Source organism: Thermothelomyces thermophilus, chromosome 2 (assembly GCF_000226095.1).
Source record: "Thermothelomyces thermophilus ATCC 42464 chromosome 2, complete sequence".
Taxonomy (NCBI): Eukaryota; Fungi; Ascomycota; class Sordariomycetes; order Sordariales; family Chaetomiaceae; genus Thermothelomyces; species Thermothelomyces thermophilus.
Window position 1 is genome coordinate 4,169,237 of NC_016473.1, and position 26,625 is coordinate 4,195,861.

General features: G+C 58.2%; 8 protein-coding genes across 8 annotated transcripts; 4 read left to right on the top strand and 4 right to left on the bottom strand.

The window, feature by feature from the left end:
* The first annotated feature begins 157 nt into the window (after nucleotides 1-157).
* On the top strand, nucleotides 158-3,232 carry MYCTH_2302188 (uncharacterized protein). The gene is made up of 2 exons (XM_003662024.1): nucleotides 158-413; nucleotides 484-3,232. Exons 1-2 carry the CDS (start codon nucleotides 283-285, stop codon nucleotides 3,059-3,061), a joined length of 2,709 nt encoding a protein of 902 aa, XP_003662072.1. The 5' UTR covers nucleotides 158-282; the 3' UTR covers nucleotides 3,062-3,232.
* On the bottom strand, nucleotides 3,137-5,626 carry MYCTH_2302191 (uncharacterized protein). The gene is made up of 8 exons (XM_003662025.1): nucleotides 5,357-5,626; nucleotides 5,222-5,291; nucleotides 5,011-5,164; nucleotides 4,860-4,901; nucleotides 3,990-4,762; nucleotides 3,619-3,818; nucleotides 3,310-3,539; nucleotides 3,137-3,230 (listed from the first exon to the last, which is right to left on the bottom strand). Exons 3-8 carry the CDS (start codon nucleotides 5,134-5,136, stop codon nucleotides 3,213-3,215), a joined length of 1,389 nt encoding a protein of 462 aa, XP_003662073.1. The 5' UTR covers nucleotides 5,137-5,164; nucleotides 5,222-5,291; nucleotides 5,357-5,626; the 3' UTR covers nucleotides 3,137-3,212.
* An 839-nt stretch (nucleotides 5,627-6,465) lies between these two features.
* MYCTH_2302198 (uncharacterized protein) lies at nucleotides 6,466-10,332 on the bottom strand. The gene is made up of 2 exons (XM_003662026.1): nucleotides 10,191-10,332; nucleotides 6,466-10,079 (listed from the first exon to the last, which is right to left on the bottom strand). The coding sequence occupies exons 1-2, from the start codon at nucleotides 10,230-10,232 to the stop codon at nucleotides 6,591-6,593; spliced, it is 3,531 nt and encodes a 1,176-aa protein (XP_003662074.1). The 5' UTR covers nucleotides 10,233-10,332; the 3' UTR covers nucleotides 6,466-6,590.
* Nucleotides 10,333-11,622: 1,290 nt separating this feature from the next.
* MYCTH_2302201 (uncharacterized protein) lies at nucleotides 11,623-12,583 on the top strand. The gene is made up of 4 exons (XM_003662027.1): nucleotides 11,623-11,658; nucleotides 11,734-11,747; nucleotides 11,813-11,838; nucleotides 11,929-12,583. The coding sequence occupies exons 1-4, from the start codon at nucleotides 11,650-11,652 to the stop codon at nucleotides 12,270-12,272; spliced, it is 393 nt and encodes a 130-aa protein (XP_003662075.1). The 5' UTR covers nucleotides 11,623-11,649; the 3' UTR covers nucleotides 12,273-12,583.
* Nucleotides 12,584-12,975: 392 nt separating this feature from the next.
* MYCTH_2058345 (uncharacterized protein) lies at nucleotides 12,976-14,049 on the top strand (the record flags this gene model as incomplete). Its single annotated transcript, XM_003662028.1, has 2 exons — nucleotides 12,976-13,125; nucleotides 13,195-14,049. Coding segments are annotated over 2 exons (1,005 nt in total), but the record flags the coding sequence as incomplete, so codon positions are not given.
* Nucleotides 14,050-15,878: 1,829 nt separating this feature from the next.
* MYCTH_2302206 (uncharacterized protein) lies at nucleotides 15,879-18,473 on the bottom strand. Its single transcript, XM_003662029.1, has 5 exons — nucleotides 18,242-18,473; nucleotides 17,824-18,180; nucleotides 16,807-17,763; nucleotides 16,419-16,717; nucleotides 15,879-16,360 (listed from the first exon to the last, which is right to left on the bottom strand). Exons 1-5 carry the CDS (start codon nucleotides 18,263-18,265, stop codon nucleotides 15,964-15,966), a joined length of 2,034 nt encoding a protein of 677 aa, XP_003662077.1. The 5' UTR covers nucleotides 18,266-18,473; the 3' UTR covers nucleotides 15,879-15,963.
* A 2,264-nt stretch (nucleotides 18,474-20,737) lies between these two features.
* Nucleotides 20,738-23,033, top strand: MYCTH_2302212 (uncharacterized protein). Its single transcript, XM_003662030.1, has one exon. It carries the CDS (start codon nucleotides 20,985-20,987, stop codon nucleotides 22,788-22,790), a length of 1,806 nt encoding a protein of 601 aa, XP_003662078.1. The 5' UTR covers nucleotides 20,738-20,984; the 3' UTR covers nucleotides 22,791-23,033.
* A 491-nt stretch (nucleotides 23,034-23,524) lies between these two features.
* MYCTH_2302213 (uncharacterized protein) lies at nucleotides 23,525-26,340 on the bottom strand. Its single transcript, XM_003662031.1, has one exon. It carries the CDS (start codon nucleotides 25,750-25,752, stop codon nucleotides 23,569-23,571), a length of 2,184 nt encoding a protein of 727 aa, XP_003662079.1. The 5' UTR covers nucleotides 25,753-26,340; the 3' UTR covers nucleotides 23,525-23,568.
* Between the last annotated feature and the right edge of the window lie 285 nt (nucleotides 26,341-26,625).

Consider the following 26,625-nt stretch of genomic DNA (forward strand, 5'->3'; position numbering starts at 1 on the left):
AAGACAGCATGAGCAGCGCTCGAAGCTGAGTGGGCCGTTCCCGTGCTCCCTCTCCTCCCCTTTTCCACTTTCCCCAGAAGGCAACAAAGGCGTCCCTGCCAAGCATGGTCCGGGGCTCGTCGGAGGTTAGGAGAAAGAATTCGCCGGACCCGCTAAAAAGTTACCAATTTTTTGGGCGGCGAGCAAGGGCAAGATCCCGCGATTGGCGACCGGAGGCTACACTAATCACTAAGTTTGCAGGTCGATCTCATCCATCGGCTGGGAGATGGACCAGACACAACCATGAAGACAGATTTCAAGTTCTCCAACTTGCTGGGAACAGTCTACTGCCGGGGCAACCTCCTGTTCAGCCCAGACGGCACCCATCTGTTCTCTCCCGTCGGTAACCGAGTTACCGTCTTCAACCTCGTCGAGTATGTTCCCACTGCGCCGTTGATATGAGGGCGGGGCGGGTCGAGGTCGAGCTTGGCTAACCGAGTCCAGCAATAAGTCGTACACCCTCCCGTTTGCCCACCGGAAGAACATCGCGAGGATAGGCCTTACCCCGCAAGGCAACCTGCTCCTCTCGATCGACGAAGATGGCCAGGCAATCTTGACCCACGTCCCGCGTCGTGTGGTCTTGTACCACTTTTCCTTTAGGTCGCATGTCACGGCGCTGGCTTTCTCGCCATCCGGTCGCTATTTTGTGGTTGGGCTGGGGAGGAAGATCGAGGTCTGGCACGTCCCCTCGACACCCGACACGAACGCCGAAGGCGACCTCGAGTTTGCGCCGTTCGTCCGCCACCACACTCACACACAGCACTTTGACGATGTCCGGCATCTCGAATGGTCGAGCGATTCTCGGTTCTTCTTGAGCGCGTCGAAGGATCTGACGGCGAGGATATGGAGCTTAAACCCGGAGACAGGGTTCACGCCCACGGTGCTGTCGGGTCATAGGCAGGGAGTCGTCGGTGCTTGGTTCTCCAAAGACCAGGAGACAATCTGGACTGTGAGCAAGGATGGAGCCTTGTTCGAATGGCAGTACACGACAAAGCCGGGCCGGGACGAGGATGAGATGCTAGACGAGTCGGACATGCAGTGGAGGATCGTCAACAGGCATTACTTTATGCAGAACGCCGCAACCCTCCGGTGCGCTGCCTTTCACGCCGAATCGAACCTGCTCGTCGCCGGCTTCTCGAACGGTATCTTCGGGCTCTACGAATTGCCCGATTTCAACATGATCCACACGCTCAGCATCTCGCAGAACGAGATCGACTTTGTGACGATCAACAAGAGCGGAGAGTGGCTGGCCTTTGGGGCGTCGAAACTGGGCCAGCTGTTGGTGTGGGAGTGGCAGTCCGAGTCGTACATCCTGAAACAGCAGGGCCACTTCGACTCCTTGAATGCGCTCGTTTACTCGCCGGACGGCCAGCGCATCGTGACGACGGCGGACGACGGCAAGATCAAGGTGTGGGAAATTGAGTCCGGTTTCTGCATAGTGACGTTCACCGAGCACACCAGCGGTGTCACGGCTTGCGAGTTTGCCAAGAAGGGCAATGTCCTTTTCACTGCTAGCTTGGACGGGTCCGTCCGGGCGTGGGACCTCATCAGGTACAGGAATTTCAGGACGTTTACCGCTCCCGAGAGGCTCTCTTTCACCTGCATGGCGGTCGATCCCAGCGGAGAAGTGGTTGCTGCAGGGTCAATCGACTCCTTTGACATTCACATCTGGTCCGTCCAGACCGGCCAGCTGCTTGACCGGCTAGCCGGCCATGAAGGGCCCGTGTCGTCTCTCGCGTTTGCCCCGAACGGCGGCCTCTTGGTCAGCGGCAGCTGGGACCGGACAGCCAGGATCTGGTCCATCTTCAGCCGAACGCAGACGAGCGAGCCGCTTCAGCTGCAGTCGGACGTTCTAGACATCGCGTTCCGGCCGGATTCGCTACAGATCGCCATTTCGACGCTTGACGGGCAGTTATCATTCTGGTCCGTGTCGGAAGCCCAGCAGGTCTCGGGCGTTGACGGGCGCCGCGACGTTTCAGGAGGGCGCAGAATCACCGATCGCAGGGCGGCTGCGAACGTGGCGGGTACCAAGAGCTTCAACACCATCCGTTACAGCATGGACGGATCTTGCCTCCTGGCGGGCGGAAACAGCAAATATATCTGCCTATACTCTGTCACAACCATGGTGCTCCTCAAAAAGTTCACCGTGAGCGTCAACCTGTCGCTCTCGGGCACCCAAGAGTTCCTCAACAGCAAGCGGCTCACAGAAGCAGGGCCTGCCGAGCTCCTCGACGATCAAGGCGAGGCATCGGACCTGGAGGACCGGATTGACAGGTCGCTGCCCGGCTCCAAACGGGGTGACCCTTCGGCCAGAAAGAAGAGGCCAGAAGTGAGGGTGACCGGCGTGGCGTTCTCGCCAAGCGGCTCGTCCTTCTGTGCCGCGTCAACAGAAGGTCTCTTGATCTACAGCCTCGACAGCACCGTGCAGTTCGACCCGTTCGACCTGAACATGGAGATCACGCCTGCTTCCACCCTCGCCGTGCTGGAGAAGGAGAGGGATTACCTCAAGGCGCTGGTCATGGCCTTCCGCCTGAACGAGGCCGGCCTCATCCAGCGGGTGTTCCAAGCGATCCCGTACACGGAGATTGGTCTGGTCGTCGAGCAGTTCCCTACCGTGTACGTGGCACGGCTGCTGCGCTATATCGCCGCCCAGACGGAGCAGTCGCCGCATGTCGAGTTCTGCCTGCTCTGGATCAAGGCGCTGGTGGACAAGCACGGCGCGTGGCTGACAGCCAACCGGGGCAAGGTCGACGTGGAACTGCGCGTGGTTGCGAGGGCGGTGGCCAAGATGAAAGACGAGATCAGGCGACTGGCCGATGAGAACGCTTACATGGTGGATTACCTCCTTGGACAAGCCAGGGACAGCAAGCCGGCTGGTGGCGAGCCCGGCGGGTTTGAGGACCTCGGGATGAAGGCATTGCCTTCGACAACGAAGCAGGTCACGCTAAACGATGTCATGCAGGAAGACGTGAGTGAGGAGGAGGAGGAGGAGGAGGAGGAGGAGTGGATTGGGCTAGACTAGGTATGAATAGGACGGCGTTGTGGGAAGACAGGTTGATACCAATTGCTAGGTGTTTACAGTCTCTTTTTTTTCCGTTGGTGGCTGTCTGACGCCTTTTTGAATCAGGCTTGAACATTGGATACCCGTCTTGTTCAGCAGCTTTTCCATAAGCTTAGATATTCGGGATTTCCTGTGCCAGTCAGTCAGCCCGGGTTCTCTCTCTCTCTCTCTGGGTCCGTGGGATGTCCTCGAGTAGAGTGGCGACATACCTCCCAGGCTTCGTCGAAGCCGCAGCTCCGGACCCATCTCGGGCCAGGTGCCTCAAGCGAGTCAACAATCAGATGGCACACCTTGTTCCAAAGCTCGTCCCCTGTCAACTTCAACCAGCCCTTGCCCTCCTGCTCGTACTTCTTGCAGATGTTGTGGCAAATGACTGCGGCCCGGCCGAGCTTGATGCCGTGGCCGTCGTCCTGAAATGTGTGCAGGCGGGCAATGATATCTGTTTACCCTCCGTCAGCATGTCTTTCACCTCCTTGTTTCCGAACGAACACTACACAGTCAAGAAATGGTATACTCACCGGCCAGCGAGCCCCCGGCCCCGGGCTTCCGCGGCTGGTACGCCGCCAGCTTCTCGGCCGGCAGCTCTGGTGCGCCGCGCGCGACGTACTGGAGCAGGTCCATCCGGATCTTCCACTCCAACATGCGCGCCTTGATCTCGACGGGGACCCAGTCCTGAGCATTGAGCGTGACGAAGAAGGGGCTGGAGGTGACATGGTGCCTATTTGTCGTTTGGTAGTGTTGTTGTTAGCGCCTGCATCTTCTCCGAAGACCTTTATTAAGTTTCGCCCTCTTCACTTTTGCTTTTCTCCCCTTTCAAAAGACCCTGTCAGGACGCAAAGAGAAAAGAAAAGAAAAAAGACAGAGAGAGAGAGAGAGAAAGAGAACTCACATCAAAAAGAAGTCAAACTTGGGCTGCTTTCCGTCCTTGACCATGGCGGCGGCGGCGGCGACGAAGAGCGCGGCGTCAAACATCTCGGCCGTCTTCTCCTCGACCTCCTTCTGGTCCGGCCGGACCCGGACCCTGGCCGCGATGGCCAGCATCTCGTCCCTGGCGCGCGCGAGCACGCCGTCCCGGATCTTGTTGGCGTCCCCGTGCCGGGCCGCGCCCGCCAGCTTGGGATTCGCCCGCACCGCCGCGATCAGCTCCATCACCCCTTCTCCCGCCTCCTTCCCCTTCCCCTCCCCCTCCTCACCTCCCTGCCGCGCCAGCCGCTCGGCCTCGAGCAGGTACTCGCCCACCCAGCCCTCGTGCACGGCGGCCTGCGCCAGGGCCTCGGCCACGATGGCCTCCTGGCCCCACTCGACCCCGTACATGAGCTGGATGAGCGGGTGCAGGACGCCGGCGAACATGCGGAGCAGCAGGTCGTCGCTGCCGCTGTCGAAGAGGTACTTGCGGACCACGGGCTGCCATGAAGAAGAAGAAGGTCCGGAGGCGGCGGCGGCGGCGGGCATCTCGGACTGGAAGAAGCGCAGAAAGTCCGGGTAGTAGGTCTCGTCGCCGAGGTAGCGGGCGGCGGCGGACGGCCAGGGGTGCAGGTTGACGGGCTCGTTGGTGTGCGGGGGAAGGGCGGGGCGTTGGTACGTTGTGTTGTTGACGTAGGCGGTCTGGAGCGAGGACGGAGGGGCGCCGGTGCCGTAGAGGGCCAGTAGGTGGTGGGGGATCTGTCAAAGGGAAAGAAGAAGCAGATGGCAGTAGGTTAGGAAGAGAGACAGAGTGAAGAGAAGGGGGGGGGGGGGGGCGGTTGGGGCGGGGGCGTACGTGGTTGTGGTAGTGGAGTTGGTTGAAGAAAACGTGGTGTTTCTAAGGAGATGGAAACAGAAGCGGTTGGTTAGCAAGAGGAGAGGACAGTCGGGGGCCGTGAAGCCGAAGGAAAAGGGGGGAGAGAAGCAGGGCAGAAATGCAAACTGACTTCCATGTCCTCCTGCAAGAGCTCCGAGACCTTCTTGGCCGCCTCGTCCGTCTGCCTGATGTGCCAGAGCCCGGTATTGTCCGGGGTGACGTGCACGTTGTAGGGGAGGTCGGCGGTGGAAGCCATGTTGGTAGAGTGAGCAAGTCGAGATAGCCTAGTCGCGGCAGTCAGGGTCTTCAGACTTGGTGAGACCGGTCGTGTCAATGCCCACATTCAGTGAGTCGGGTATAAGTAGGTTGGTGTAGGCAGAGAGGCTCGAGTAGTTTCTCGTAGTCTCGTCACTGCCAACTATTTGTTAATCATGAACTCTGTCACGCAGCGACATCACAATCCTCGTCACTCGCACCGTGTAAGTGTTATATATATATTATAATCGGTTGACTGCGGCTGGTGTCGATCTTATGCGGAGGAATTGAAGCTTAAGGCCGTACTCCGTATATTATTCATCGACAACCGTCCTTGTTCAAACGGAAACTCCGGGAACTGAAGTGTTAGATGCGCATTCGGCTTGGCCTCGTAAGTACGACGTAGCTCGGCGCCGTCAATCGTTGACCAAATGGCGATGAGGGGCAAGCGGAGGACGAAGTTGGACGAAGTTGGTTATTGTGTTGGACAGTACAGTACATAGGTGCTGTGGTTCAGGTAATCCCAACGACGCAAATGACATCACGACTTGCTACACGGCCCAATGACTCTCCGACCGACCATGTCATCCTAAGAAGTTGGACTGGTCGGAGCTACCAAGCAAGGGAACACCCTACCTTTTTGGCCCTTTCCTACTTGGGAACCAACCTGAGGCATCGTGCTATCCTTGCCGCGGCCAAGGCCCTCCTTTGTAACAGTTTGATGCATAGAGGTACTTCATTTCCATTGGCTATAGTATTCTAAACAACAAAAGGGTAGAAAACCAAATAGAAAAAAAAAAAAACAAAAAAATAAAACAAAAGAAAACACAATCGGGGCCCTTGTGCCGCGATTCAACTAGATGATTCATTGCAGCCAACCGTTCACCTATATCATTCGCTTCCGGCCCAGCAACTCCATCGACGGGGGATGTGGAGGGTATGTATGGTATGTATGCATCTTCTAATATGTATTTTGCCTGCCACTTCAGGCGTCCCAAAACCGACACCAAAAAATGTCGCCGGTCCACCCCTCCTCCCCTTTCTCTTTTACTCTTTTACTAACTCCTTCATTCATTCATTAGCCGCGTCCCATTATTAGCGGTGTCCCTTTCCGCCCCGGTTCCCCAAGTTCCAGGTACCGTCCTAAAGGAGAGAGACCAGGCAAAGACCATGCCAGACAACGAGGAAGCCCAGCCTGCCATAAATCAATTAATCCCTCCCCCATGTCTAGTGGGACTACGATGGACTCTCCTCGAAGCCCGCTCATTGATCAAACGCTGGGCCGTCGCCTTGTCGTAGCCGATTACCTTGGTCAAGTAGTACATCCTATATATTCGCGGTAGACGGTTAGTAGTCAGTCACCATTCGGACGAAGGAATGGAAGACGAAATGAAGGAATCGAAAACAAAAGGAAGACCAAAAAAACCAAAAAGACCAAATATATATATGTAGAACTCACTTCTCTTCCTGCCCTTCTCTTCCCCTGCGGTCCTCCCAGCGCTGCTGGCACTCCATCCAGGCGACCGCCCGGCGCTTGGGGTCGATCCGCTTGACCTCGAACCGGAAGCGGCCGCTGACGGGCCGGTGGTCCGAGACGCGCACCTCGTGGCGGCGGTAGTCGAGCTGCTCGATGCGGCCGCGCCCGCCGCCGCAGCGGTACAGCAGCCGGTCGCACCAGGCCGGGCTGCGGCGCTTCTCGCTCGTGTCGTAGTTGTCGGTCCCGACGTCGTACTTGTACGTCGGCGCGAACTCGATCGGCCGCTCCTCGAACGCGCGCAGCCGGAAGCCCGGGTTCCGCCGCCGCGCCACCAGCAGCTGGTCGCGCTCCAGCAGCTTGGCCAGGTTGCCCGCCTTGACCGCCGCCACCACCGTGTCGCGGCTCATGGTGTCGATGCGGTAGTTGAGGTCCCCGTTGAGCAGGCAGAGCTCGTGGTCCAGGATCATGGACCCGTCGCCGCCCCCGACGAAGCTGTCGATCCGCACGCCCGGGTCCCGCTGCGGCGGCAGCAGCTGCGCCTCCAGGATCGCCGCGATGTCGTTGTGCCGCGCGTTGGCCGACCCCTGGCCCGCCGCCAGGTGGCAGTTGACGAAGCAGAGCGACGTGTGGTCCACCATGAAGCGCACCACGATGGCCCCCTTGTTGCCGTGCAGCCCGCCCATGCCCCGCTTGACCTCGGCGCTGCTCAGGTTGCTGATGCGCTCCCGGAGGTCGGCCTTGACGAAGATGCACGTGAAGAGGCCGACCAGCGGCGCCGTGTGCAGGATCTGGTAGAGCACGTCGCCCGACATGTAGTCGTCCAGGCTCTGCGCCAGGAAGTTGCGCCAGTCGCGGTACTGGTGGCTCATCCGCTCCTGGTCCGAGCCCTCCTTCTTCTTGGGCTTGAGGAACCGCTTCGCCGTCGCCGTCTTGTCCTCCAGGTCCACCAGCTCCTGGAACCCGAAGACGAGTATGTCGGGCGAGCCGCTGCTCTGCAGCAGGTCCCGGATGAAGGTCGCGTCCGCCTCCGAGTAGCGCAGGCTGTGCGGCGTCGACGCGCCCGCGTTCCACGTGAGCACCAGCACCCCGATCTTCTCAAACGTGCAGTACTCGACGTCCTTGAGCTTCATCTCGCTCTCGAGCCAGTCTTCCTGCAGGAGCCCGTCCCAGGTGCGCAGCACGTTGTCGGCGCCCAGCGACACCACCTGCGAGAGGTCGAGCTTGTAGAAGCTCGACCGGTCGGCCACGATCCCGACGACGGGGTTCTTGTGCGCCTGCCAGTCCTTCTTGAGGAGCCACGGCGTCTGCTCCATGTCGAACACCATCATCCTGCCCGTGTTGAACCCGGCCCACAAGTACCGGCCCACGCCGACCAGCGAGTTGATCTTGTACTGGCTGACGTTCATCACCCCGAGGCAAGAGTAGTCGCTCCTCGAGTAGATGCTCACTTTCCCGTCGCTGTGCCCAAAGTAGACCCTGTCCGCGTCGGTCGTGAGGATCGTTCCGGACGTCACCTCGCCGGCGCTGTCCTGGACGAGCGCCCGGATCAGCACTTGGAACTGCGTCCTCCCGTCGAGGGTCGGCAGGAAAACCCGTATCTCCTTGCCCGTCGCGTGCCACAGTTCGTCTCCTACGACCATCGAAAACGTGTGCCCCCTTGGCACACGGAACGATTGCGCGGGGCCCACCGACAGGTTCGGAACGCCCCGCTCGTCGGGGCCCCAGACGTGCAGCGTCCCGCTCTCGTCTAGCGTCCACAGCTCGTTGTAGTGCCTGTAGATCTTGATGATCTCGTAGCGGCCGTGGGCGTTAGGCCTCTGGTTCAGGATGGCTTGCGTCTGGACATCCGCCTCCAGGAGCTCGCCGTGATTGTTGCCGACCCAGATGCGCTTCCCTTCCTCGTCCACGTTTTCGCCCGGCTTGAAGATGACGGCCGTCCCTTTCATGCCTTCGCCCATGGCCAGGCTCATCAGCAGCTCGCCGTCCTGAACGCTCCAGGCCCTTGTATACGTGCCCGTGGTGCAGACCACCGGGCCGCAGACGTCGAAGACCCGACTGTCGTAGTTGGTGGCGATCTCGTGCACCCCCTTGCTCAGGTAAGGCTTGCTCCGATTCGTCCTGGACGTGTCTGGGTAGGCCGTCGTGATGGGCGCAGGGGCATCACTCCTGGTGGAGCCTGCCGCTTGCGCGTCCAGAGACCGGTGGTGCTCGACGGGCGTAGACGGCGTGGTGGTCGGCGCACGCAAGTCGTTGGCGATCCTGCTCGGCATACGATCCGTGCCCATGTTGAGGGACCTACCGTTAAGCCTGGGAATCGTGGGCGAGGCGTGCGTAGTAGGCGTCGACGCGGCCAGCTTCTGCGCGACCCCGCCAACCGCGCCGATCTCGTGAGGGTAGCTGGTGTTCAGCACTGGCCTGGGCGGCCGCGGTGGCGGCGCCGAAGTCGCGTATGCGGGTCGTGAAGAGTCGATAAAGCTCTGGGGTCTCGCCGGGAGCTTCGGCGGTTGCTCGCCGGTGGGCTGCGGCGTGAGAGGGCCACCTGCCTTGCCGTTGGCGCTCTCTCTGTCCAGCCTCCTAGCGACTGCCGTAGGGTGAAGGGGTGGTGGGTCGAACGGGTCGCTGGCTGTCTGGACCGCGCCAGGCCGCTGCGGCCTTTCCGGGTTCGCCCTCGGTCGCGAGGGCAACGCGGGAGGTGTGTCTTCTTCGGCGGTCCCATTACTGCTCGGGGGACTGCTGAAGGGCGAAACCTTGTCGCTCGGGCGACTGGGGGTCTGGGCGGGCTGGCTGGGTTGCGCGAAGAGGGAGAAGCGAGCTGCTCCCATGGCCGGTTTCTCTGCCCGGTTGACCGGGGGTGGAACAGCCGACCTGGCGGCATCTCTGTTCTCCCGCTCCCGCCTGAGTTCCGCGGACCGTCGAGGAGGCGGGGGGGACGGGGGCTGCGCAGGCGCGAGGCGAGGTGATACGCGGGGTTCGGAGACGGGTGTACGGGGACGGCTAGGTATCTTAAATTGCTTGGTCGCGGCCGCGGCCGCCGACGACGACGACGACGAGGACGACTGTATCAGCGAGTCGGCATTGACGAAGGCAGGGCGGTCGCCTGTTGGCAATCCCGCGCCTCTCTTTGGCGGCGAATGTGGCGGTTCGACCGTGAGCGACGGAGGGTGCGCGGGGCGGGGAGCGATCGGCGGCGGGAGAGGGCGCGAGGGGGACGTGGAAAGGCCGGTAGCGGCGGTCGTTTGGTTGGCGTTGGAGGCGTTCAGCCGGTCATGTGGACGGCTCGGGGGGACGGGCGGTGGTTCGCGAGTCGCCGACGGGCTCGCATCCCGCTCGCGCAGTCGTGAGGGCTTCGGTGCTAGCGCGGGCGCCGGTACGGGGGATACTGTTCGCGAGCTCGCCCCGGTTGGCGGCGGATTGGCATCGGGCTTGTTCAGGTTCTCGAACTTGGCCAGCAGCGAAGACACGGGCCTCTGGCACAGCAGTCAAAATTCACCTCGGTCAGCCATGACCAAGAGACAAAGCCATTTTTGAATCTTCGCGAACGGGGGATTTTAAGCTAAGCATTAGAGGGAGTGGCTTACAAGGGACGAGCCGTCGGGCCCATCGTTTGGCGGAGAATCCATGGGCGCTGCAAAGTCGGATCGGGAGCAGCAGCAGTTCGGTCAGCGGATGACTAGTCCGTACTCAAGGGCCCATCAACCCTCGGCAAGGGAAGCTCCTCTGTCACGAGCCGTCGCACATCCGGAACCAAGTCGATGCCAGCACAGCTTTCTGCCAGGGGAAAGGAAAACGAGTGTCTTGAGCGTCGCAGAATGCGGGAACGATGCATTGGCCGGCCGCGGGGCAGTGGTGGTGGTGGGCACGGCAAAAATTAAGGTACAACTCGCTTTGTCTCGAGGGTTGCCGCGAGACTTGCGCTCCAGCAAGACGGGACGGGGCTGTGCGGCGCGCGCCGATGGCGGGTTCCGGGATGTTCGTGGCACCTGTGTTGGTGTTGCGCACCACTGCGGCAGATGACGGTCAGAAAGTGGATGCGCCGTGGCTCTGCCTGGGCAAATGACGATTGGATGCCCTTTTCTTCCCCTTTGGTAAGGTACGCTTAGGTGCTTATGGTATAGCGCAGCCTGCAGTGCCTTGCACCTAACCCACCCCCTATCCGTATTACCCAGAGGAATTGCACCAACACTACCGACAGTGCCCCACAAACAAGCATCTGCCGAAAACAGGAGCCACTTGCAGAACCAACTGAGACCCAAGACTTCGTAAAAATAAGGTAATGTACGGGGCACGGAGTATGTGGTGTCAAGCATTCGCTTGCTGCAACGACGAAGATTCTAGGACAGTGTTGCCTGTGAACTGTCATTTTCATGGCGCGCTGCATTATATCACTACCTACGTACCGTACCTTACTTCTATTCCCGTTCTGCGTACGAGGTACTTCGTGATAGTGTGTTGTCGATGTCTATGTAGAAACAGCTCAGGCCATTTTATTTTGTTTTTTATTTTTCTTTATTCTAAATTTATTATGCGCTCGCAGACTGGCAGTGCAGAATACGAAACTAATGTCAGCAGACATGTCCCCTTTGACTGGAACCAAAGAAATATTGGAGTACTCGTAAACTCGGAGCTCAACAATTAAGTCAAAATAGTGTACGGAATCATCAGTTGCTATGGCTGGCCCACTCGGTGCTTCGTACCTCACGTGTTACAGCGTTCACCACTGCACTACATTACTACAACGCTGCGGATTAGTTAATTACTCTTGAGATGTTAATAACTCCTGGAGGCTTGCTCCACGGAGTTGTGTACGTATGTACATAACTGCAGTATGCTCCACTCTTTTTTTGGTTCCACAATCTTTTACGGAGTAACGTACGACTTTTGCTAGACCCCTGTCACCGTTTTGCCAGCTCGGCTCTTGTCAATTGCATCACCCGGTTGTGACCCGAGAGCTTTTGACGAAGACAAAACGCCTCACCATTGAGAAGCGCCCATTCAGAACTTGAGTCTCGAATCCAGTGGCAGTTTTCCACAAGCACCATGAACACTGTAAGTGATTCCATTTGTTTATGCTACTACACTGGTTGGCGCACTCTGGTGCTAAAGCAGTTCTGTGCTCTGTAGGTCAAGTCTTTTTGGTAAGATCGCATCCGCGCCACTATGCCCGACTTGACGCTCGAGACTGATGAAGAATCCCACATAGGATGGGCTGGGGCTCGCTCTGTGTCGGTATGCAAACATCTCCCTGCGTCGAAAAGGACGTGGAAGCGGGATAAATAGCAGTCTTTGGGCGGCTGACTGGTTTGACGCTCCTCACAGCCGGCGGCGCGGCATACTATTTTGCGAAGAAGAACATCAATGCGGACCGTCAGAGTCGACTCGAGGAGCAGCGGAGGAAGAAGGCCATGATTGAATCACTCGAGTACTCCGAGAACGTGCCGAACCGGCCCCTTTCGTCCGCGACCACGGGTGGGTCAAACGGCAGTCCGGCGAACGGCGGCCCCGCGAGAACGGACACGGCAGGCTCCCCGAGCCAGGAGTCCAGCAGCGACCCTGCTCCGACGAGACATGCGCCGGCTACCGAAAGCCAGAGAGTTTTAGAGAAGAGCAAGTACGAGGCAAGCGTTCCATTCAGGAGTCCCAAGGGCGATCGGTTCTCGTAGGCCGCTGGCTGGGTGCGATTGGGGCAAAAAACAATAGGGATTTCAATAGCGGCAACAAAGCGGCGGGAATCGCCTCTCCTTGAGTTTATTTTTGGTGCGATAACACGACGACAACCTGAAGTTGAGGAGGCACTATCGCGATCGAGACAACATCGCAAGACACCTTCGGGCAGCACGCCGATGACGCACTCATGATCGCAATACATCCTCCGTGTACTCTACCGTTTGCGCAAACCTATTCTTAGTTGCAGAGCTTCTAGGGCTCTTGTTCTGAACCCAGATGGACTAAGGGGGGGGAAGGGGCGCTCTTGGACTATGGCGGGCTAGCTATGTGTACATTGCTGATCGACATCTGCTTGTCCATGAATCAACTTTTAAGTCGCGTACGGAGTAGCGACGGATCCGTAATCCGTACTTAGTCCGTACACCAACATCTGTGTTGATCCGGACCAACCCGAAACTTCGATAGTTGCATGTTCGGCTGCCGGGATCGTGGTGGGTCTCCCGGTGCGCAATCCCACGCTGCAGGGCAGAAAAGCCTTGGGCGGCTTGGCACCGTTGCCGAAACCAACCATCGTCACGCGGCTCCAGTGTAAACTCAAGGCGAGCGTTAGTCGACGATACATCGAAGCTGCGCGGCTGTTTGCGACAAGGCCGAGAGCAGCGCTCCTCCGTCGCCATTCTCTGGTCAGCGTCACTCACAATGGCGTCAGCAGAGCTTATTGTCGCCAAGACGGCGCTGTCGGGAGCCCTGTTCCGCGCAGACCCGCGGCCGTGTTCGCGCGACGACATTGAGTCGATGCTCGCCCTCGTCAACTCGACCATCACCGAATGCTCGCCCTCCAATGTCCAGGTTTGATAACACGCTTCATCCGTGTCGCTGTACACCCGTTGTGGACCCATGGGCTAAGCCGCGCGCCAGAGATGCAAACAATGGGCTCTCAGCAATCTGGTTCCCTCGTCATCCCGCATCGCCCCGTTCTGCAAGTATCTGGTTGCTTTGTCCAAGTCGTTCGAAGGGCCTAGCCATGTCCCGGCTGGAGAACCAAAAAGCGGCCGCATACCCTCTGCCAAGCGCCGCCGCCTTCATGTGCTCTACATCCTGAGCGACATCCTCTACCACGTCTATCATCGGGATCGAGACAAGGAATTCGCCCAGAAGCTGGAACCGACCCTCCCTGCTTTGGTTCGGAGCGCTGCATCCTTCATCAACTGCCCGAAGCATATTCGGAAAATCCACGATCTGATTGGGCTCTGGGAGGAAAACGGATATTTTGCTCCCAGTTTTATTCAGCAACTGCGAGCTGCAGTCGACGAAGGCCCATCTTCCAGTGACGAGGGCAAGAATGACAAGGACGCCGACACCTCGACCGATCCCGTAGCCAAGGCGGCGAAGACGGCACCATGGGTCATGCCAGCAATGCACGGCGACCCCTCGACACCGTGGTACGATCTTCCTGCAGGGAACTGGCTTCCTGCTCTGGAGCCGAACTCGACCCGACCGATGAACCCTTCGATGATCAAGCCCCTCGTTCTCTCGCAGGGCCCAGCCGACAAGAGTCTTGTCGAGGCTGTCAAGAAGTTGCTCGCAGATATCGACAAGATTTACTCTCCGGAGCCGAACCACGATGAATCACCGCCTTGCATTGGCCCTCTAGGCGAGCGTATCGAAATCGACGAGATAACCGGAGAGATTATTGGCGGAGACACGTACTACGGCTGGTCGCGTGCGTTTTGCGAGAGGATGAAGCGCAGAAGACGTGGCGGCAGTGGACAGGACGATGGCCGCGATGGCGAGCGCGGCAGGGTGCGCTCGCCACGGTCATACAGCCGTTCGCATAGTCGATCCCGCAGCCGCTACAGGGGCCGCAGCGATATATCCAGCCGGAGTCCCAGTCGGCCTGCCTTTAAGCGGCCAAGATTGTCAGCATCTCCGCAGAGGAGGCGCCACTCCCGTAGCCGAAGCCGAAGCCGAAGCCGGGGACGGGGCTGGAGCCGGAGCCGGAGCCGGAGCCGGTCCCGGTCCAGCTCAGATCGGCGCAGGAGCCGCAGCTATCGGCGATCGCGAAGCAGGTCCCGCTCGCGGTCCCGTCGGCGGTCACTGTCCGCATCTAGGCCTCGCGACGGGAAGTACGCTGGTGACAATCGAGACGGGAGGTACCATCCACGGAGTCCGGACTTCTCTCCCGCGCGCTCCAGAAGCCGATCTAGGAGCCGGCCTCGATCCTCACCCTATTCTCATGAAGAACCCCCTCAACCGCCGAGCAACGGTTTCGTTCCTCCGAACCGGCCTCCTCCCGGCAGCTGGAATCAAGCACGGCCTCCGCCGCCTCCTCCACCACCCCCGCCAGCACTAATGCCCTTTTGCGTGCCGCCTGCGGTACCGCCACTACAGCCCGGCTTCGGCATGGGCTTCCCGGCCCCCCCGCCTCCGCCGCCAAACTACCAAGGCTCGTGGCCCCCGGTTCCGCCGCCGCCACCGCCGAATCTCATGTTCCCCGGCGGTGGAACCGGGGTACCACCCCCCCCTTTCCCGGGAGGGTGGGCTCCTCCACCCCCGCCGCCGCCACCAGAGACACCGGCTGCGAGCAATCAAAATGGGTTCCATCAGCACGGACAGGGAAGAGGAGGCTACCAAGGGGTTGGAGGTTATGGCCCGAGTGGCTGGCGCTAGCGGAACGGTACAGGTAGCTTGCTCCGTCTTGAAAAAAAAAAATGGGTGCTACTTCCCTGCCTTTGTCATCAACCGGCCAGGGTGATGAGATCAGAGACGGCCGTGAGAGCCGTCTTTCGTGTGGAGCCAAATGATAGCAAAATAATACCGCCGTCTATTATTCAGTACCCAAACTATTTATGAGCCACTTCCGCACACCTGAGAGATTCCGTACCAACCCCCCATCCAAGAAATTTGCTTATTTACCGAGGATACTGATGCCAAGATGTCCCGCCTCAAGGGCACACGCCTCCTTCCCACTCATCCCTACGAACAAAACGGGGGACAAAGCCGATCCGTACTCATCCACTCTCTAGCCCAGCCAGCTATTGCGTCAGCTTGGATGTAGGGTAATAAGGACAGCAAGGGGGTGGACTATCCTAGTAGTAGACCACGCACGGAATAGCCATCTCATTTGTTAAAAGGGCCCACTATAGAAAGAAGGGACTTTGTCTCGACGAAGCAGAAGACATGGAAAAATGGAAAAAAATAAAGTAAGAAAAGCGGGAGGAAACATGGAGAAAAGCTGAATCACTGGGGAAGGAGAGATAAGTTGGTAGAAAATAAGCCGAACAAAAATGAAGGGCCGGGGATGGAAAGATGGGCCAAAGGGGGAAAGGAGGGGTTTAAACGGGTTCGCCGCGTGTGTTTCTCACTCGCGGACGTGTCATCCAGTCCAATCCTGTCCGATCCTGTCTTCCACGACTTCATCTCCCTTTGTTCCTGTTTTTCCTTCTCTTTGCGGGTGAGGAGGCCCACTCCACTCGACGAACAGAGTGACCATGTCCTGACCGTGCGCCCTTGGTGAAGCCCGTTGCTCCCCTGCTCGACTTGTATGTATTGTCTCCAACCAGCACCGATGACCCGACTCGTGACAAAACACCGGCATCAGAACTTGTGTTTCGATATTATAGGGTGGTAGATGCCCGGTTCGTTCCCACGGCTTACGGGATTGGAAGGAGCGACGACGGTCTCTAATCACCGCTGACTTCGCGCCGATCCAATTGAGTTTTGTCTGTCATGCATCTCCGGCCGGCGATCCCTCCGGTCACCATCTTGCAGCTTCAGCGAGTTCAGTCTCTTCTGATTATCATCGGCCGTGTCCACCTCGTCGACGCGCGGCAGCGTGGGCACAGCCTTCTGTCGCGGCGGCGGTCCGGATTTGTCACTTGAACCGTTGGCGGCATTGGCGGCCATGGCGGCTTTCCTGCGGTTGGCTTGTTCCTGGATGGCTGCCCATTTCCTCTGGCGGAGAGCCTCCCTGGCCGCAGCGTTGTTCTGCTGCTCCGTGTACTCGTGCGAGCAATCGTCAAAGAGCTGGGGGTTGATCTCCATGAACAGCTTCATGGCGTTGTAGACCATGCCATGGATCGTCCTGATCGGGAAGTTAGCCTCGACCATCCGGCCAAACCGACGATGATCTAGATACAAACCTGTTCCAGTGTCCCTTGGAGTTTTCGTAGAGCGGCGCAAACATGATTGGCAAAATGATCTCGACGTTGTCGCTGACCAAGTTGCAGAAATACTCATTGTTCCAGAAGTAGAGGGCACGCTCGGCGACCTGGAAATGGGGGCTCGCCACGGATTTGGCGAGTTGGTGGAACAGAGGCTCTTGGACCTTGGCGAACTCGGCCGGATCCATAACCTCGAAAATGTCTTCAACCTCGTTGAGGAACATAACCTCTTTGGTACTGTTGACCTTGGGCCAGAACCGTAAAAGGCCAAGCACGACCTGCGTTCCCAGTTAGTATTCGGATGCCCTTTTTGTTGCTTTTCTTCCTTGCTTCATTTCTCTCAATGTGCAAAGCGGGAATGACATACGTCTTCTGTTAGCGAAGCATCCTTCTCGAGGAACTGCACGATACAATAGGCCAGCTGAGGATGGTACATGCTCAAGCTCTTCACTTTGTGAAGAGGGAGGAGCACCCTCGTCAGGAAGAGTTTGTGTTCCTCTTTGAGGGGAAGGGCGAAGCCGTTGATGATAGAGCCCAGAATCTCCAGCAGCTCGGCAATGCCGTTGAATCGCTCGGTCTCGTAGGTGAACTGAAAGAAGACGTTGTTGATGGAGCGGCGGATGAAGGATCTCAGGTTGAGGAATTTGCCGTATATGCGGTGCAGAGTAGTCTTCAAGAAGTCTCTCTCCCGAGGATCCTCCGAGTCAAACAGCTCGAGCAGCTGGAGGACGAAGCTATGATCAATGTACGCTTTTGCAATGTTCGTATTGAAGTCCTGGCTCTCGATGAACCGGAGGAAGAACTCGTACACGACCTGTATATGCGGCCAGGCGACTTCCAGGACGGGCTCGTCTTCTTCCGGGTCGAAAGCCTCTCCCTGCGGGTTCACGGGAGGCGGGATCGGGCGGAACAGGTTCTTTGCAAACATCCCGACAACGACCGGGTACATGGGCTCCGTGATAACCTGCCGATTGTTGGCAACGTAATCCAGGAGCTCATGGAGCGCCAATCGCTTGATTTCCTTCGACTTCATATCGGCGCTAGCGTCGTTGAAATCGAAGATGACGTTGCACTGTTCGATCTTCTTCATGAAGAGATCCTCACGTCGTGCGGGGGGCACCTCGTGGAAACCGGGCAGCTTCTCTAGCTCCCGATGGGCGGAGATGTCGAAGCGGGACGAGTGCTGCCGCCTCGGGGTCTTGGGACCGTCAAGAACATCCTTGGGGGTCTGCTGTAAGCGATCGTACATCAGGGACTTCTGGCCCGCCTTGGGAGGGGCGAGATCATGAGGCATGGTCTCGGGGGCGCCGGGCGGCGGCACATGCTACGTAGCAGGCGTCAGTACTCCTCGTAGACTGATCGGTATGAAGTTCCCGGGCCTTACCGGTGCGCTCGGGCTAATGATGACGGTCGGAGGTAAGGCCCCATGCCTAGCAGGTGTCCCGGCGCCGTTTGCGCCCTGCCCAGGTACGCCGGTCCCGAACCTCTCGGGGCCAGGAAGGTTCGCCCCAGTGTTGCCAAGCTGAGCCTGAGCAGCCAGCGAAGCGTGATCGGCGTGAGCAGCGGCAGTGTTCGGGGGCAGCGGCTTGTTGCGGACGTCGTTCAGCGTCGAGGTGGAGGACGACGGGGTCAAAACGGGCGACTGGTTGGAATCCCTAGCAGCAGCATTTGGCGATGCTGTTCCGTCCTTCGAATCTTTGTTCTTCTTCGAGGACTTGCTCGAGTCCTTGCCTCGCGAGAGCTGCAGCAGTTGATCACGTCAACACCGTGCATAAGGCTTTGATGGCGCACCGACGACTTACGACTCTGGCGCCGAAACGCTTCATCTTTGAAGACAACAGCTTCTCTTCTGTGGGGCGACTAGAGGCGCCCAGCTCGACCCTTCTGCGAACCGAAACAGCCTATTGAAGAGAGGGTGGTCCAGTTGCTGAGAGGGATTAAGATCTCGGCTCGGCCTTCGTCCTCATGCAATGCGATCCACCGGGGCGGTCCCCGTCGATCGAACCGCCGTGTTGACAAGCAGATTGGATGTTTCGAAGCGGGTCGGGATCAGCAGCAACGGAGAATCCTCGCTGCGTGTTTTGAGGCGTAGTCGTGCCACTTGCACCACCGGTCAGAGCGGCGGCGCAGTCAAGAGGGCGGCGTGGTGTTGCCCCAAGTCGGTTTCTTGCCTAGTGGAGGGCTGGTCGAGAACGGCGGGTCTTTGGAGAGAGATGGAAAGCGAGGCGGCAATTGAAATCGAATGCAACGCAACGAATTTGGCGCTGTTGCTCCGAATGTCTGGGAGATGGTTCGACTGCTGTGGGATAGTTTGAGGGCGCTCGCCTGGTTTGTTGTGTTATTAAGAGAACGCACTGTGGATTGCTGTGCTGGCAGTGCCAGGCGTTTAGGAGATGGAGACGGCCAGTACCTCGAGCTGATGTCCCAGTGGTAAGGTGTATTTGCGGGGCTCCAGGAGTCGCGGGTCCTGTCCGTCGGATGGGGTCTTGATTTGCCGGGACCAGGGTCAAGCACACTCGCAATGGTCGGCAGCGAGGGAAGATAGAGCGTGCCGTTGATCTAGCTGTGCGCACAAGTTCCTCGTGGCTTCATGCATCAACACGAATAGGCGCTTTTGCTGCAGCCGTTTTCAAGCTTTGACAAGGTTGGAAGCTGTGTTCTGACAGGCAGCGAGCCAACTAAGGTTGGTAGGTAGTGTAGGTACGTACAGGGAGATGGGATGCAGAAGCGCTCGGGGAGTCGGACGCGTTGGAATCGGAGACGTGAGTGCGTTCGCGCACTGGGTGCTCTTGCGAGGGGGCAACTGGGATCGCCGATTCTGGTGGACTGTGGGAAGAAAACACTAGAAACCGGGTATCGGAAAGACAAGATCCACCGTCTATCCCAGCCTCACAGCACGGTGAGTGGTGAACAAGAAGTGGCTCAAGTTTGGAGCTGGGCTCAGGAGCGTGAGGGTGAGTCGCAGTAAAATTAGCACTGTTAGCATCAAGCAGAGCGTCGCGGCCTGGAGCTTAACAAGCCAAGTTGTACGGAGGTACTACAATCGAAGTTGCCAAGATCAGAGATCCGTGCGCGTGCACGGTGGAACTCCCTACTTAGATGTAGTTACATTATGGTACACTAGGAAACGAAGTGTTCCGCATAAGTACGGTAAATACAGTTCAGATGGGCTTGCTTGTTAGCGCGGTACCGATGATGTATTCAGTGGTTCCTTTGCTACAAGAAAGAGACGGAACAATAGGAAAGAAGGGGTAAAAAAGAGAAAATAGAACATGAGGGGAGAGCAAGAAATCTGACAGAAGTTGGGGGGAATAAAATAGTGAGCAGGAATCCTGCACTTAGGCCCGAACTGAAGAGCAATGCCATTTGCCTACATCTGAATAATCTTGTCTATCTTTCTCCTTTTCAAGAGTGGTTTGCCACTAACGAATTACCCAGTTAAAGGCAGTGCGAAGCATATAAGGTACATACATACATGGATGAAATAGGTGGAAATGCCTGACCTTACCAGCGCCTGGTGGTACCTTCCAAATCGTTGGGAGGAGGTTTGTTACAGAAATCCCTACGGGGCCTTGGCACGCAGTGTAAGATACGAATTTGAGTTGCCACAACGAAACTTTAACCCCATATCAGGTCTGGAGCTGTTTCTCTTGCTGAATCAGTGCTTCCATCATTGTAGTAAAATGTTTAATTCAGGTGCAGATATGCCACATGGGAATTGATCTTCAATTTGCAGTTCCACTCTTAATCTTTCGGTTTTGGTAGGCTTCGGCTTCAATCGACGAAATCTGCCAAAATCATCATCTCTGTCATCCCCGAAGCAGAGGTCGTATCGCTTCTGACAAAGAGAAAAGCGAGAACCCATTGGGGGGTCACAGAGCCACGTGCCGGTTACCATGGCATCGTCTTGCCATGAGAGAGATGGCGACACAGCGCCGATATACACAATCCCTCCTCGGCGACTCGGGGCATTGGAACATCCAATGATCATTAAGAACCTCGACAAAGGAATCAAGACCTTCGGCCAGAATAATGCCTTTCGGGCGGTACGTTCCAACGCGGTCTTTGCTCCGTCAGGAGAAGAGCATCAAGCTGATTCTCTGTAGATTCTCGACTCGGCCAGTCCCCAGATATCAGTCCCTTTGTACTTGCGCTACGATAATCCAACCGCCAGGCCGCTGACTTCACATAATGCCCTGACGCACAATGTCGTCTTGAAGGTTACGGTGCCAAAGCGGACTGGAAGGAAGCGCAAACGGGGCACCAACGGCCCCTGGGAATGGGAAGTTGAACAACCTAGTGCCGAGGATCCTTCCCTCGTCTCCCCAGAAGTTCTCTCGCGGGACAGGCTCGACACTCCGCGAGTTATCCGGCGCAAACTCCAGGACAATGTAGGCAAATACACGGTTGAACCGGTCGGTGTTGTCAACAACACCCACCGGTACAGAGGTCGGTCATCTCTCGCCCGACTTCCCCTCCGGGGCCCAGACTAATTGTTTCCCAGGCCTGGCCGACTTTCAGTATTCTCTAGGAGAGTCCAGATTCATGAAGCAGTTCGTCGAGAAAGTCCTACCCGGCGACGTTTCCAAGTTGAGGAAGTTCTCCCTTCAACCCGGGATCGAATCCGGGACCAACATCGACCTCATCCCGCCTCCGTACTTCACCCCTATCACCCTCCCTTTCAGCTACAACTACGCTCAGAACCCCCACACCAAGGAGATCAGTCTTGGTCCCTCCGACGCCACGGGCGACCTGTCTGAGGACCAAGAATACGGACGTGTTGTCAACATCACGTCGCGCGCCCCCGCCGCCGGCTACTTCATCGCGCACGACGAGTACCCGGTCCCGAGCGGCCCGCGCCGGGAGCCCGACATGTCCGACCCGCAGGTGGCCGCCATCATCACCGAGATGCGGCAGGCCATGGAGGAGCGTCCCATATGGACGCGCCGCAGTATGTGGAACCGGCTGGGGGCCAAGTTCGCCGAGCTGCCCAAGAACGGCGGCCTCGTCCGCCACTGCCTGCAGTACGCCGGCTACCAATTCAAGGGCGGGCCCTGGCGCGACGCCCTCGTCAAGTACGGCCTCGACCCGCGCTCTGATCCCAAGTACCGCATCTATCAGACACTCATCTTCAAGCTGCACAAGACGAGCGTCGGCAGCGTCGGCCGCTCCTGGCAGGCGCTGCGGCGCAAGGAGATTGGCGTCTCCAATTTCGGCAAAGCGTGGAAGGACATGGGCGCTGGAGACGACGCGATGCTCAACACGCACATCTTCAACGGCGAGTCGTTCAGCACGGACGGCAAGGTCTGGCAAGTCTGCGACATCACTGATCCGCTTCTGGCCAGGTTGTTTGCCGAGGCCGAGGTGCGCCCCGAGTGCGACGTCGAGATCAGCGGCTTCTACCACCGCGCGCTGTGGTCCGTGGCCAAGGCCATCATGAAGTGCAAAATGGTCGCTATCCGGTTCAATCGCACGCTGACGGACAGCGACTTCAGCGCCGCGCTCGAGGCCGTCAAGAACGTGCCGCACGATGGCGGCGGCGGCGGCGGGGGTAGCGGATCCGGAAGTAGCATCGGTATCAGCCTGCCCGACCTCCAGTTGACGGCAGCCGAGTATGAGCAGCTTCGCGGGGGGAAGTACCGCCCGCGGCCCGGCATCAAGTCCTCTGGACGCGAGGTCGTGGACGGGGTAGGACGCCGGCGAAGAACGCATTATCGCGTGCGGATCCCGCTTAAGGAGACAGAGGAGCGCGAGGCGGTCAAAATGATCAAGCTACTTACACATAACACGCAGGACAAGGAGGCCGCGGGTGAAACAAGTGCCGCGGCCACCGAGGCGGAAGGATCGACCCCGGGCGAGGAGGTGTTACGTGAGGCTCCAGCTGGAGCAACAGATCAAGACGTCAGGCTCGCCAGGACAGGGGGAGAAGAGCAAGATGAGAAGGACGAAGGCGAAGAGGAGCGAACAGAGGGACGTGCGTTCCAAGAAGTCTTGGAAGACATGGACGAAGAGGACAGTGAGGAGGAAGACGAGGAGGAGGGTGACGAGAGCGAAGAGGGTGAGGAAGGCGAGGAGATGGTACCCCAGAAGAAGTATCCCTTCCACCAGGAGAATGAATCAGAAGACGACTTGGACCAGGAGGAGGAGTACGAGGAGGGTGTGTATTCGGACGAAGACGACCAGGAGGATATGGAGGACGAGGACGAGGACGAGGACGAAGATGAAGACGAGTACGGCAGGGGAGATGATGACGAGGAGGAGGAATTAGGAGAAGAGGGCGAGGGATTTTCCCAAACATGGGAAGACGACGATGGTGACGGTGGGGAGGATGGCCAAGGATACTACGAGTAGGATTGGCCGTCGTGAGCCTGTCTATATATATATATATGCAAAGCGGGACTTGGCTCTCTACTTGCCGATGTTTTGGGACTGTGGTTTGTTTTTTAACGACGATTCATCACAACGACGTACTATTCATGCGGACGCAAATAATAGAAGGCAAAAAGGGGAAAGAGGGCAAATAGCCTCGTATTACGCTATATCCACCCAAACGTACACTCCCGCCTCCAAACCCGTATTAAGCTCTGTCGTCTCAAATAGAAGAAGAAGAAGGGAGAAAAAAAGAAAGAAGAAATAGAAAAAAAGAGAGAGAGAGAAAGAGAAATAAAGAGAAAATAGAGAAGAAAAAAAGGAATTTCACCAACGCCCCTTTACCATTGCACCCGCGCCCATCCGATCCTTGTCAATCAAAGCCAGCCTACTCCGCCCATACTCCATCCAGAGTGTCAGTCATACGAAATCTGAACAATTTCATGATACCTCAATCCAAAACTGCCGTTAGGAGAAGAGGGAAGAAAAAAGGTGAAAGGACGAAAAATAGCCTGTGATCCCAAACCAGCCCAAACCCCTAATTATACTCCATCTGGAGCCGACCACGTGTCCACCAGGCCAGTCGTCCTCTCGCCTCCTCTCCGACCGACAAGGGGTGAAGGGAATTTGCACCATCATACTCACATGACTGATTGAAAAGCACCTCGAAAGCAGCAGTGAGAGTAAAAAAGAAAAAAAAAAAAAAAGGTGGGGGGGAGGAGGGTTGGGAAAGACGGAGCTCCCTCTGCCCTCGGTCCCCTCACTGCACAGACAGGCTCAGGCCCCGCGTCTTGCCGGCCTTTTGCGCGAGCATGCCGGCCACCCAGGCGTCGACCTCCTCGAGCGCCCGGCGCGGCGTCTTCTTGCGCTTGAGCAGGAAGCCCTGCAGCTCGGCGGGCGAGAACTGGCCCGGCGGGATGCGGGCGGCGAACTGCGCCGCCAGGTGGGCGAGCTCGGCCGGGTGGATGGTTGTTGTCGTCGTCCTCGTCGTCGTCGTCTTCGTCGTCTTCGTCTGCTCTTCGTGGCGGCGCTGGTTGGGGCGGTGGTGGTGTCCCCGCTGGTGCTGCTGCTGCTGCTGTTCCAGGGGGAATCGCCCAGTCGGGATGGCGTCCCTCTTGGCGGCGGCGGCGGTGTCGGTGAGGTCGAGGGGCGCCGGAGCGGGTATCTTGCCGTCCGTGGCGGCGTCGTCGTCGTCGCCGATTTCGGTGATGCCGGACACGTCGGTCACGCTGCTGTCCTTGTCCGAAGAGAGCGAGAGCGGCGTCGGAGGGGGTTCGGAGGAAAGGGTGAGGGGCGTCAGCGGGGAGGAGAGGTGGTCGGAGACGGAGATTGGGAAGGATCTGGAGCCTCCCTTGGTGTTCTCGGGCTCGTATATGCGCACAAACAGCTCCCTGGCTTGCTCCTGGCTGGCGTTGGTGAAAGCGATCTGCAGGTCGACCCTGCCCGGGCGTATGAGCGCCTCGTCGAGGGCCTCGGGCTTGTTGGTTGTCATGATGAGCACGCGGCCCTCGTGGGAGGCGACGCCGTCGATGGCGTTGAGCAGACCCGAGAGGGAGATGCCCTTCTTCTCGCCCGAGTCGCTGTTGTTGCCGGCCCGCTTGAGTTCGCGGGCGAGGTCCGAGACCTTCCAGTCCCTCTTGTTGTGATTCTTGGACTTCTTTGGGGACTTCTTCTCCTTGCTGTCGTCGTCCTGCCGGCCTTCGGACTCCTTATCGTCGTCGTCCGAGGAGGAGGATGATGAAGGCGAAGAGGACGAGGACGAGGCCGGATCATCGGCTCGTTTGAGGCCGGCCGTGTCGATATCCTCGAGCAGGACCACGCAGCGCCGCGGAAGCGAGGTAAAGAGGCCGAGCAGGTCTTCTTCGGTCAAGGTCGGGTCCAGGAGGGAGATGACGTAGATGTCCAGACCAAAGACACCGGCGAGGGCGAACGATAGCGATGTTTTGCCCGTCCCTGGCGGGCCATGGAACAGGTACCCGCGGCGAAGGGGAATGCCGCGGTTGGCGTACCAGCGCGGGGTGGCCGGGTGCAGATACTCGTTCATGTCGGAGAGGACACGGATCTTCTGCTCCTCGTCGAGGACCACGGTCTGCATCGGCCGGACGGGACGGTTGGCGACCTGCTGCCACGAGTGTCGATGGCCGTAGCGGCGCAAGGCTTGGGGCGCCGGGCGCCTGACAATGGTCTTGGCCTGGTGGTCGACGTAGTACTGCTCCTTGGCGTGCTGCAGCAGCAGCTTGATCGGCTCGGGGGAGCGGCCGAAGCAGGAGAGCACGAGGCTCTCCTTGTCCTTGAACCGAGGTATGCCGTGGCCCCCGGCCAAGGGCTCGAACAGGGACTCCTGCTTTCTGTGTAGCTGGAAGTATCGGCCCCTGAACCAGAAGCTGTGCAGGCCCAGGGCTGGCGTGAACCGGGGGGGTGCCTTGGCTTCCTGGTTGGAGAAGTTGAGGAAGACGCCAGAACCGCTGGCGGACACCAGGCTAGACGTGAGCTCTGACTCGTCCTCCTCTTCCCAGGCGCCCTTGGACGCCGTCTCGGCAGTGAGGGAGCGAGAGTTGACCATCTTGGGCTGAGACGCAAGCCACTTTATCATATGGAAGTAAATGTCATCCGAATTGCTGACCTCGATGCTGGCCATGAAATGCTGCCGAGCCAGGCCGTAGAGTGCCACGTACAGCTGCGTCAGAACCTTGTTCGCGGCCCAGAACAAACCGGCCACAGTCAGTATGTAGGTCGGGTCGATGCCAAGGCGGTTGCCGACGAGATTGTACAAGATAATGAACAACTTCACCAACGGGTTGAAATGAAACCCAAGGAGCGGCGAGAGGGTGTCGAAGAAGAGGCTGTCTGGGAGCCCCTTCTCGGCTGAAGTGTTAGTGCCATGAGTGCTGCTGTTAGTTACGAGGGTTGGCAGAGCCCCTCGGATGATGCTGCTAAAGTCCATCGTGGCCGAGAGCCACTGGAACAGGGCGACGATGGTGGGCAGCCAAAGACGGTCGCACGAAGATATGGAGGCGGCGGTGGTTTCTGCTTCTTGGGTCAACCCGGGAATGGCCACGGCGCCTTGGAAAGGAAGAGGAATGGTTACCGGTGGCTATGGGAGGAAGTGAGGGGTGGGGAGGGAACTTTGGGAGGGAACTTTTATACTCCTCCAATGGACCACAAATGAGAACTGCGTCTGAGTTACAACAAGTGCCAAATGTGATGTAAGGCGGCCTCCTTGTACATGTTAGCCCCTGGACGATCCGGCCGCCTTTGGCAACCGTCGTGGCAAAAAAAAAAAAAAAAAGAAAACAGCTGCGAAAGACAAGGTGAGACGCAGCACAGGAGTTCGCGTTGCTCGGCGTCCTAGGAAAGAAGTGAGACAGAATACACGCTTAAGGAACGGCAAGGAGATACCGGCTGCACATATCCGAAATGCTTGGCCCAGCCGTAGCACGAAGCGTTCAAATGTTGGGTCGGGCTGCGGACAAAGGCGTTCTCCCCGCCGTCTGTCATCATCACAGGACTGATGCGACAAAACAAAACAGAACACGATGACGCGCCCCAACGAATGCGTCTAAACGCGTGTTTCCCTATAGAAGCCGTTCTAAGACGCGGCTAGGGCGGTGAGGTCCAGGGAACGGCACCAAGGACCTCCTTACTCCCTCAGACCCGGAGGCCCTTGAACTTGTGGCCCGCATGGTAGACTTGTTGGTCGGAGCTGGTGGCCCTATATGCAAAGTGGATGGGTAGCTTGTGGCCGGCTTAATGGCCTCTCCCACCAATGACTACAATCCCGCGCAGGATCGTCGACGAGCCACGGCCGCGATCCCAA